The sequence below is a fragment of the Meleagris gallopavo genome, chromosome 1 (assembly GCF_905368555.1).
Source record: "Meleagris gallopavo chromosome 1, MGAL_WU_HG_1.1, whole genome shotgun sequence".
NCBI lineage: Eukaryota > Metazoa > Chordata > Aves > Galliformes > Phasianidae > Meleagris > Meleagris gallopavo.
The window spans coordinates 129,229,132-129,241,395 of record NC_139404.1 but is presented as its reverse complement, the minus strand read 5'-3'; the positions used below and the strand labels follow the sequence as shown (position 1 = coordinate 129,241,395).

Below are 12,264 nucleotides of genomic sequence, written 5' to 3'. Positions count from 1 at the left end.
GCCAATTACCCAGCGTAACCGCAGACCTCCCAGCACAGCTGTTTTACCTCCCCTCTCTGCTGTATGCAATATTACATTCACATTGCAGGCTACATTATCACAGCAACCTGTAACCGGCTTCTAACTGCTGAGAGAACAAATTATTTTGCCAAAATTATTGGTTCAAATCCATAATAGTGAATAATGAATTAGACATGCCTAGGCTTAGGGATTTCTTTCATTGCAATTTCTGTAGTTATAAGAATCTGTGAAATTCAATTACAAATTTTAAATGAACTCTCCTATTGAAACGATTCCTCTTCCAGCTATTTTTTTATGAGTGTGTGTCACAGGAGAGAAACAAGAAAGTTTGTCCTGGACAAGTTAAAACCTCTAATGATAACTGAACATTACTCAACCTCTTTCACCAAAAGTTTTTATTATCCTTCAATATTAATAAATTGCACTTGATAGGTAGAGTTCATTATATAATCAAATCTCGATTTAAATAAAAATTGTGGGAAAAAGTGCATTGTTATTAAATGACCATAATTCTCTGGTTACACTTAAACAAGCAGTACTTTCTCTGACTCAGAAAGTCTCATCTTACAAATCGTGTTACAGAGAAGACTAACGCATGCTTATTTCCTTCTTCCTATGCGTCCCTTATCAGTATCATAGTTGGAATACTTGGCCAGATGGACCTATAGTCAGACGTGCCATGGATGGTCTTACGTTTGCACCTTCTGCTGAGCACGAGATTGTCTGCAGTGCCTTTGTGCCGTTGCTGAGCTTTCGGTACAACTACTGTCAATAAATAAGCACTCAATGCATGAATAGAAATCTTCATATAAATGTTGCTCTTTCTTTCCCATCTTCTGTCTTCACAGCAATGGGAAAAAATGTTAGATATAGTGGGTATACATCTAGATAGCACTGTATATTTTAGAGAATACGCATTCAACACCTGCTGCCATCAGTGTAAGAATACTGAGAACATGGTGAAGCTATGCACACACTGGTAACTAATGACACCTCAGTGGCCTGACACACCCTTACAGCAGTGGCATATATTACAAGGGATCTGTGGGATACTCCTGATCTTCTGGAGTATCAGCATAAGATAAGGGTATCTGAAACTAAATAAAGACAAGCTTGTGTGTGCATCTCAATGTTGCCCACTGTGACAGAAGTAATTAAACCAGAGCACAGATACAGAAACACAGCACTGGAAAAGATCTCAAACTATCAGCTATGCCAGCCTATCCAGAGACAAGAGCACCAAAGAGGATTTTTTCTACTCTCTTCTTAAAGACCTACAAAAAAGAAGATGGTACAACAAATGCAGCTAGATGAAAATTAATCTGAAATGCAATAATTAATTTTTTTAGGCTTTACTCCTATTAGTTCCAAAGAGCAGTTGGTCATCATTCTCTCACCACCAGCTTTCTGCATACTAGGAAATGTATGTCCTCTCTCCATCCTTTTTTCAGTTCTAAACATACTCACTTTTCACCATTGCCAGAAATATATTGTTTTCTAATTATCTTAATAAAAAACATTTGTTTTTCTCTCTTATGCCTCCTGTTATATCTCCCTGAAAGCCAGTGCAACAATTCTGGACAGAGCATTCTTGCTCAGACTCCACTAATAGTCAATGATGTCTTCTGAATGATACTCCTATTCGTATGCATGAGAATAAGAGAAATCTTTTTTTCAATGCTATTTCACTAGCAACTTGAATTCACTTTCTCCACTCACTTTAGATTCTGGTCCAGCACAGTCTCCACCTCCTTTTTCTATCTTGCAGCCTGACCAATTCTTTCTCACTTTAAGTACTGGATTCTTCTTTTCTTACAAAATCTAGCACTTGCTTGCCTCAACTAATACCTTCTTTATTTAAAAAAATTCCTTTTCCTTGTATAGATCATTTTGAATTCTCTTTCTGTCCCCTGAAATGTCTGCAAGTATTCCAGGTTGATATTGTCACAGATTGCATCTATTTCATCATCATCCAGGTCAAGATGATTCAACATTGGCAGCTGGATTTAGATTCCAAGAAGCCCTTGCCGGCCTCCAGCAACATGAACTACCTCCTCATCTTTCCAAAATCAGGGATTTCTTGCCTTCACAGCCAGATCCCTGTATACCACAGCAGCCACCTTCCTCTGTGAATAAGCTTATAGTCAATTCCCCTGGCCAGACAGGACTTAAACTTCTATTGCTCTACAAGCACTTCCCTCTCCCTCTCAGCAGGGGCTGGGAAACATCACAGGAATGGAGAGATGCAGAGCTAGGCAAGTCCACGGACACTCCTGAAAAAGCAAATGGATCCAGCCAAGACAGAGTATTAGAAAGAAGAATGCTCTTGTTGCCAGCTGGCAACCAAAGGGCAGATAACCTGCTGAGATAGATGGTCCTCTACCAGCCACACCATTTGCTGTGTCTCCTAGCTGCCTCGTTGGTTGCTGGGTCATCACCAGCAGAATGACACTGCTCTTTGCAGGGCGACGTTGGCCTCAGATGACGCTTCCCTGTTTGGACAGATTTTTTTCCTTCTTTTTCCTTTTTTTCATGCGTTATCTATCAAAGACATATCTAGATATATACATGCCAAAACAATACCTATATAAGATCTACCATATCTACTCAGTATCATCCAGTAGTCTCCCTATGTACATCAAAATACAAATTTTCAAAAGAATACACAATTATATATTCTATTTTATACTTCACATACATGCATTACATACATGACTTTTCATGTAGCTAGAAAATTTAGTTATAACAACAATGATTATGTAATCACTCTATTATTGCAACCCATTTAATTTCTCCATCCGAATCGTCAAAACAAAATATGTCACAATCATTATCTCTCACAAAAGGTAACTTTCACATTCCATTGGCAAAGTACTTAGAAAGTAGATGTTTATGTCAGGAAACATACGCTACATTTGTGACAGAAAACAGAAGTTATGTTTTGCAGCACCTAGCACTGCTGTTGTCCAAAGATTCAGTGTCTGTCTCTGTCTCCGGAGTCTTGAGCAAACCCGGATGACAAGCTTGGGGTGTCCAGCCTAAGGGCTAGAATTCTCTAGTAAGAAAGAATTAACTTACCTAAACATGAGTGCCTGTTGCTGTTTTGGATTATATAAAACACCTGCACAGGGCTGGCAAGCACAACATAACGTCTATAAGAGTACCCTTTGGAAGAGACAGTCAGAGACAAAAGGGACACTTTGGGGCACCTAATAAGTGCTATTTAAATGTCATCCTTACTTAAAATAAAAAGCTTTCTGGACTCTCTAAGCTGCATTGATAAGACTTAATTGTTCAAACTGTAGCAGCTGATATGATATCCAATGCACTTGCACGGAGCATGCAGCCATGATGCAGAGCTTAAGGACTGGAAATTGGAGGCCAAGTATGATACAAGAGCCAAAATGACAACAGACACATTTGCCTAAGCAGACAAATTCTGTCCTGCATCTCCATTAACTATGGTCATAGAGCTTAGAAATCCAGCCTGCACTTAGATATCTAATTGCATGCATCTCAATGTACATGAACTGAATCATATCCCATTTTTCAGGCATCTAAAGTAAGACAAGACAAATCTCATCAGTGGAAGCGTGAAGGTCCTGTGTCTCCAGTACTTTAGGTGAGGTATTAATCAATTTACCTCAGAATAATTCCTGATGCTACCCAAGAAAAGCAGACAAAGCTTGTTCTGTGTGAGTAAGAACTTTGGTTGACCTTACAGCAGCAACTAAAACATAGTTTGTCAGTAAGATGTCAAAATCACACTGAAAAAATCAGCAGGCACCCAGTGGAATTCATATGCATACCTGAAGTTTTATATTGGAACATATGCAAAAATAAAAAAAAAATTACAGTGTTAGCATAGAACAGATTACATCTTTTTCAGAAACAACAGCTCATAAGCTTTATGGTCTGACTTTATGTCAACTAATTTTCTTAGTACAGTATTCTCAAGAACAGCAGGATGACTATACAGCCAGTGACGCCTCCTAGGTTTTCCTGGTTTAATTTTATTGAAATTAGAGCCTTTCAAAAACCGTGGATCAACAGCTCATAAGTCCCTGTAAGCACAAAGAGAATGCAGAGAGCAGTTTAGAAAGCAGTGCCATAAGATTCCTTGCTTACAAGAGATCAGGCTATTCTCTGTAAAACATGATCTCCAAGGAGAAAAAAATTTTTTTTTTTTTTTTGCATGGATCCCCTTGTTTTCTCTATCCACTCTCCAGCTTTATCTCCCACAAACTATAAACCACATCCTCAAATGATGGAAAATGAAAGCACAGCACCTTATTCTTCCAGCTGCAATGATGAGTTTAAAGAGGGAGTTGTCTGGAGAATCAATCTATTGATTATTTAACTTCTTAAGTACAAAATGCTACAGGAGGCTTTGGATGCTTGGAAATTATATGTCTGGAATTAAAGCACTTAATTCATAGGCCAAATGTTGAACAAAAAAAATCAGACTGTGAAAATTCAGTAATTATGTATTCTGTCTGATAGGAAAGAGGCTGACAGATCAGTAAAAACCAGAACTCTCTATTTCATCTTGCACCATCTAAGTAAAGCATACCTCCAAAATACAGAATTTACAGAACGTGAGTGACAAAAATCATGCAAAATGATTTATTATAAAGCTAATCTATCGTTATCTGGCAACTACGGTCTTCAGTACTCTTTTGAAAAGGTTTTGTAGTGTTTTCTAAATATTATCTCTAATATTATCCATTAGTATTATATTTGGAGATGTGTATTAGCGTACATTTTACATGCTCTTGCAGAAGTTTTAAATGCAGTTATTGTAGAGGTGCATAAAATAACAGTGGTTAAATACCCAATTAAAAGGAAAGTTTGTGGAACAGTCAAATGACCATGTGAAGGCATTCACAAGTACAGCGGGGAAGTAATGCGCTCATGTGCATTCATGTATGCTCAGCTCATTAGCAGGCTGCAGCTCTTTCTTGAAAAATGCACTTTGCAATTCAACTTCATTAATCCATTGTTGTTACCATATATGCAACTTAAAGTACAAACTTGAAGGCGTATTATTTTTACTTCATAAGTATTTTGAGTTCTGGGTACGATGTAAATAGTACAGCAGAGTGACAATTTCAATAACGCTACCCAACGCCTTCAAGATGTTATGAAATGAAATAGAAACTGCTGATTTAAAATTTTTCAGAAAAACAATCTGATGCTGCACAGTCCTGACATTTGCATCAGTTCTCTTGATCCAGCTTAGCATTATAACATCAAAAGTAAAGAAAAATGTTAACTTTCCTGTGCAACCTAAGAAAGATGCGCATCACTATTCAATAAGTCTCTTCCAAAAACAGCTACAGCTAATCTTGATTTACAGAAGGTGAAGGACTTTTAATGATTTTCAAAAGAAGAATCAAAAGCACACACATTTCAGAAATGCTGGAATGTCAAATGAATACCTTGTAACTGAGGATGCACTGAAGAAGAAGGCTGCAATTTGAGTAAGAATACAAAAGCGTATGACACAAACTATAATTCTTGTTACAAAGGATTGTCAACGTATCATCAAAAGCTACATTACGGGCTGCCTGGAAGGTAGTATAATAAAACTTGCTGTAATAACTTTTTATTTATATTCGTAAAATTGAAGAATATTAATTCCCTGGTTATTTTATTTTTAACATAGAGATGAATTTTAACAGGCTAATTTATAAAAGGTTACACCAATGTCTAGAGTTAAATCAAATGAATTAATGTCCATACTAACACGGTTCAGAGAAAGAAATTTGTGTCAGAGATGTCAATAGTTAGTGAGGCAAAAGGTCAGTGCTAACATTATCTGCTTGGCATTAAATGGAAGAGTACATCAAAAATTAAAAGTTTGATTAGTAAGAAGTGTGAAGTTCAGCAGAGATGCCTCTGGTCTTCAAACTAACTTTGCCTTTTTTTTTCTTCTAAAATGCTACCTTAGATGGTACAGTTTGTAATTTTTGAAAAGCTGTTTCTTTTCTTCCTCATTCACTGTTTCTCAATATTTACACCAGAATCTTTGCAGATGAGTATAAAGTTACCTGAGTAACCGAAACAAAGCAACTCGGGCAGTGCTGGAACGCAGCTGGGCTTACTCAGAAAAGATTCTTTCTGAGGCAGAAGAGACAGGACCAACTGCAAATCCCACTGCAGTACAGTGCTCACCAATTAGAAGCCCTTTCTGAAGTTTATTTTTTTTTCTCAGGTAAATTGACACGGCTTTTGCAAGCACTTCCTTTATAGAAACCGATACTTGTTTCTGTCGTTACATCAGTGTCACCATTTTTCAGACCTTATGTGCTTCATGAGAGAGCACCAAAAAAAAACCAAAAAAAAAAAAAAAACAAACAAAAAAAGACACCTCAAAAAACATTCTTCACTTCCGCAGAGCTCTGGGAAGCAGTGGGCACAGACTTTTGGCCTAGCAAGAGCTAATGGAATCAAAGGGCTGGCTCACCTGCCCAGGAAAACCAGAGGGCATCCATCCTCTTGAGGCACTCTGGCCTCCTGTAAGATCTAATTACCCAGGCTAGCAGCACTTTAAGCAGTGTATTTATTTACTCTTCCTCATAGCCCTGCTTTAGTGGGTTGGATGAGTAGTTATTTAAATCTAAGAGGCTTTCCCAAAACTAGACGAAGACAACAACAACAAAAAGGCTCCATATATCCCGTAGTTTTCTTTCCAGCCTTGGTCTCTTTCTGATATTTACTGCTGATGTAGCACTTCACACATAGACAGTGTTACATATACTAATTCAATCCTCAGTGCGCTGCTCTGCTAAGTATGGAGCACAGCCAAAGGTGGGAAGGTGGCGGTAGGGAGAGTGAACCCAGAACTCAGAATTGTTCTTCAAAGATTCCGCTTTCACTTCTTTGAGGAGCAATGCAACAGGTACAGAACATTCCATGGAATAAATGAGGTCTCTACTGCCTGAATTTGCAAGAAACCCAAAGCAAACTCTTACGGATGTGAATTGCCCCATTTGCCCCTTCTGGATGAGGAGAAGGGCAGCTGCCGATGGCACTGTAAGCAGGTACTGAGTGCCAGCGAGAGCCATTTGTAAAAGATCAGGAGCACAGCAAAAAGTTTTTATCTCCAAATTTTGGAGACAGCAGGTGAAGGAAAGGGCAGAATGAAAGAAAATGTGCAGCTCGTGCATGAAGCTGGGCTCTGTCAGCTCGCAACGCTGCAACCAGAGCACTGAGGTAGAGCTGATGTTAGCGTCCTATTTACTGAGACAGAGCTCAGGTTTTAAATGCGTAGAATGATTTCAATGCCATAAATGCAACTACCTGCGCGTCAGGACCGCAAAAGCAAAGCTAGAAAGAAGAGCCAAATTGAGAAGAACGAGGAATTCGCTCAGAAACACAAAGAAAAACCCACCTCCCATTCAGGAGGAGGACAAAAAGAAAACCAAAACAGCAATTCCATCTCCTATCGCCAAACTACCAAACTGCACCGACTGGGGCCGAACTGCAGCACGCACCAGACCCGCTCCTGTCCCCGCTGATCCCGGCAGCCCCTTCACGGCTCGGAGAAGCCGAGGGTTCCCTCATTGCTCCGGAGAACCCGCGAGCGGCCGCGCTCGCTCCAGATCCCAGAACCGCGCGCCCTCCGCCCGCGCAGAGCTACCGTGCTGCTCTCCGCCTCCTCCCGGGGAGCCGGGGGCGAGAAGCGACGCCGAACGGGGGAGCAAAGTTTGAAGCACGGAGCGAGGGAGCTCCGCTACTCACCATGTTGACTTCGGAGACCATGTCGATGCTGGCGATGTCGATGTTCATCCCCACGCAGACGGGCGGACCTGCGGGCACAGCGCCGTGTCAGGGCGGCGGGGCCGACGGGCGGCAGCCCCGGGGCAGGGGGAGCGGGCACTCACCTCCGAAATCCGGGCGGAGGCGGATGTCGTAGCCCTTCAGCAATTTATCCACCGTTTCCTTCACGAAGGACATGTTGCCGGGATCGTTCACACTGTGGGGGCGAAAGAGACGGGGGAGGCAGAGGGAGGTTGTGGAACGGGGAGGGGGGCAGAGCCATCAGCGCGGTTCCCCGCTCGGCACGCCGGCTCCTACCTCTGGGCGCAGCACACCACGGCCACCAGGACGGGAGCGGAGAAGATCCCGAAGATCCTGCCTCCCCCAAAGCCCCACATCCCTCCGCCCCGGGGCTCCCTCCGCGCAGCAGCAGCAGCAGCAGCTGCTGCCGCCGCGATCCGGCTGCCCTGGCTGCCGCTGAGGAAGAGGCGGAGGCGACAGTCCCCGTTCTCCCCCCCCACCCCGCCTTACCCTCCCCCCCCCCCAAAAAAGAAAGCCCCCACCCCCGCCCCAACGCCGCAGCCGCGGCGACCGCCCGCACACCCGGCTGCGCCCACCCCGCGGCCGGCCGTCACCGAGCCCCGGAGGAAGCCGCCCTCCGCCGGTGCCCGGCCGCCCGGCCGCCTCCCCGCCGGCCGGGAGGGGGGAGCGGGGCTCCGCGGGGCCGAAGACCAGCAGTAACGGGGGCGGCGGCTCTCTGCGTGCTTCCTCGGGGCTCGCCTGGTCTGTGAGGCAGCGGGTGTCTGCCGGTCGCTGGTCCCGCTCCCCTCACTGTGTTGCTTTGCAGGCAGCTGCATCGGGATGACTGCACCCATCTGTCCCTCAGTTTGTCCCAGGGCATGGAGCTAGGCCGGGAGGTGGGTACTGGGAGAAGAGGGTCCCCAGCTATGCTTGGGTGTGCATGTGTGGGTACCCAGATCTTGCCATGAGGGACTTCTGTCGTTGTATTCTAGCTGTGCTATCTACTGATGGCAAAATCTCTGCTAGCCTCAAAGAGTATGCAGACTGAGCTGATGATTTCAGGTTGGATATCAGGAAAAGGTTCTTCACTAGAAGACTGTGAGCATAGAATGGGCTTCCCAGGGAAGCGGTCACAGCCCCAGGCTGCTGGAGTTCAAGGTGTGTTTGGACACTGCTCTCAGGTACAGGGTTGGGTCTTGGGTGGTACTGTGTGGAACCAGGGTTTGGACTTGATGATCCTCATGAGTCCCATACAACTTGGGATATCCTATGATTCTGTGATGAAGGAAAACTGCTTTAGTGCCTATGGGCTCTCTGCCGCATTGCCTGTGAGCTTCTGGGTGCTCTTTGCTTTGTATAAAATATTGATTGGGTTGCAGACAGCACAGTTGTTATTATTGTTAACCTCCTTCCAGGTTAATGAGTCCTTTCAGCAGGACTAATTGGCATGGAAACAGAAGCATGCTGACTTGGCTATATTGCCTTTGGCTCTAGAGACAGCTCTTCGTCAATGCCAATTCAGGGCACTCTTTATTGTGCCCTGCCAACAGTCTAAGCACACACTTAGGCTAGCTTCTTGTGCTGGTCACGCTGCAACTGGTGGCCACCAGTCTGTGCAATGCACATTTCACAAGTCAAAGGGTTGGAAAGCAATGCCTGGTTTCACTTTTCTTACCACTGTTCTATGCATCTTAGCAAAACTATAGGAAAATGATAGAATGGCTTGGGCTGGAAGGACCTCAATGCCCACCCAGCTCAGGCAGCCTAGGGCCCCATCCAACCTGGCCTTGAACACCTCCAGAGATGGGGCACCTCAACTTCTCTGGGCAGCTGTGCCAGCGCCTCACCTCACAAAAGGATGGACATGTGAGGAATGATGTTTTTGTATAAGGGTAAGAAAGCTTTTTGGGTCTTCCCAACAAATTCAGAGTATTGACTCTCTTCTATTAAGAAATAATATTTCTTATGAAGAATTTAACGTGATTAAAAATGTATTTAAACACTAAAAACTTTTCTTAACTAGGTTGTCAATATTGTAACAGAAATATAATGTTTTAGAGAATGCTACTTTGATTAATGCACTATTCTGGTATTTTGAAAACACATCTGAGGTAAGAATGAATCAACAGCGCAGTAGAGTCTGACATATTTTATCTCTTCATTCAAGTATTTATCTTCCTGAGTTTTCAGAGCAACCATATCCACAATCGCCTGCAATGTAAAGAACCTTCCCAGGTTTGAGTCAATGGGACAAGGAAATAGCTGGGGGGTTGTGCAGCATTTGCTTTTTGGACACTGAATTCACTTAGGCCAAGCCAAAACTGAAAGATGTTGGAAATGAGAACTATACAATGAATTTCATGAAAGGTAAAAATCATCTCGACTTCTCAGTATATGTGACATTTACTGTGAAAATGGCACTTTGTGTTTTGTGCACAGCAAAGACTCAGAACACAGTTTGTGCTGCACCAGTCTGGAAGTCAGGCTCAAAAAAGCTGAGTACTTGAGGAAATATTAGAAGCAAAGACTTTGGGGAACTTTTTAATGTGGTCAATAGGAAAAAAGGGGACACAGATTCCTTGTCCTGCCCCCAAATTCACCACCCTGACTCTGGATACTTACTCCTAAACTTGACTTTTTAAAAAGCAAGCAGGTTATTTCTAAACTCAGCAGGAAGCAGTCTGGGCACTTTATTAAGTAAAACAAAGCACTCAGTCAGAGCACACAGGTTCTGAGACTGTGTCTTCTGAGGTCAGTCCAGGCTGCAGAACACCAAGGGAGGGTTTTCATTGCTGTTTGAGATGTTTCACTTTCCAGCAAGTAGTTTAATAGATGAGAGAGGGAAGGAATTGACCTTGTGGCCCACTGGTTTGAGTATTGTTGCTTCATAAATAACCAAGGAATTAATGAATTAATTACTTGATAGATCAATCAACTTTCAGTGGCACAAGGAACTGAAAGAACCAGTTTGCTTCCCAATCCTTGCTCTCTCTCTCTCTTTTTCCAACACGCAGTCTTTCTGTCCCAACAAAACTACTCCTGCAAAAGATGAGACTGAACATTGTGGTCAAGAACTGAAATTCAGAATGGTTTCTAGTACACTGCTGGGCCAGTGAATGATTAAGATCCATGTTACTAGTCTAAATTTGATCAATACGGCAAGGAGAATAATACTGTTTTCTTCCTTGCCTTACTGCTAATATTGGTAAAGGACACTTCAAGAATGGATATCTAGTCTTCAAAGACAAGCATTATATGCAGAGAACCAAAAAAAGTTCCCCTAGGCTGATGTAGATACAAGTGGAAGAACACACCTGCCACCTCCAGACATGACTGAAGTCCTTGGGGTGAGAAGGTCTGCAATGGGTTAATTGGCTCTTTTGGCATTAGCAACAAATTGAGGCTGTTTTGCAGAGCAGAACAGGTGTTGTTGAGGACCTGACATTTGCACCATACACATTTTGGGTGTGCTTTCTTAGACAAAAATTCTAAATGCTCATTAGCAGTTAGACCGCATTCATTGTGCTGCTGGAGTGCATTTTCCACCGTAGTTTCATAGAAAAGAAGCCCAGTTTATGTACCCTGGGAGTACTCTGTGAAATGAACCAAAGCACAGTGAGTGGGAATGATCAAATGATTCACTTCACAAGCACAGGCCTGATTTGCTCTGAAATGCAATGTGGATGCACCCATCATCTCCTTTCAGAAGAAGGTAGAACAAGGGACACTCAGACTTAGTAGAAATTGGTGAAGGCAGTGAGAGTGGAATGTGGAGCCACCCAACATTCTGGAATAACTTCTAGCTTTCTCCATTCCTGTCAGTACCAGTGGAGGTAGAGAAAAGGGGGCAATGACAGGAAGGCTCAGAGGAGAGAGATCTGCATTCAGCTGATGCATTTGCAGTACTACTGCTATCAGTCACCAGAAAGAGACATTCTCCAGTAGGAGAGAGTCTGGCCTGAGAATCAGGGAAGAAGGATTTGATCACAGCACACAATACATCACCAAGCTCTTACACTGGAAAGTGGTACTGAGGCTTTACCTGACAAAATGAACATAACCCAACGTACACACTGAGGTCAGAATCACTTATCAGAACATTTTCTTTTTCATTTTCCTCCCTGGCTCCTTTGTCATTTAACTGATGTTGACAAAGATCCAGTCTTATCCTGAAGCAAACTGCAATCACAGAGGGTTCAGAGACACAAAACAGAGACAGGCAGAAACTAAAAAAATGTAGGAAGAATTGTCGCTACAGCTGAAGTGGTGTCTTTTGAGGAAAACAGGACATTAATCTTACTAGGCTGAGACTCACGCTGCTGCTTACCTATTCTGCCTTGCAGCAATTTTAATAGCCTGCTGGTTTAACCTGCTGAGAAGGTGTAATTAATAAAACAGGCTGGAAAAAAAAATCCACATGAAAATTTTCAAGTCTTTTTTTATTTTTTCCCCAGGCCT

General features: G+C 42.9%; 1 protein-coding gene across 1 annotated transcript in view; it reads right to left on the bottom strand.

Moving 5' to 3' along the window:
- Positions 1-8,294, bottom strand: part of GABRB3 (gamma-aminobutyric acid type A receptor subunit beta3) — a 112,714-nt gene extending 104,420 nt beyond the window's left edge. Inside the window, exons 1-3 of the mRNA XM_010727547.3 lie at positions 8,104-8,294; positions 7,911-8,002; positions 7,768-7,835 (exon numbers count right to left, since the gene is read on the bottom strand). Coding sequence (XP_010725849.1) covers positions 7,768-7,835; positions 7,911-8,002; positions 8,104-8,183 — 240 coding nt within the window. The 5' untranslated portion in view covers positions 8,184-8,294. The remainder of the gene's footprint in view (positions 1-7,767; positions 7,836-7,910; positions 8,003-8,103) is intronic.
- Between the last annotated feature and the right edge of the window lie 3,970 nt (positions 8,295-12,264).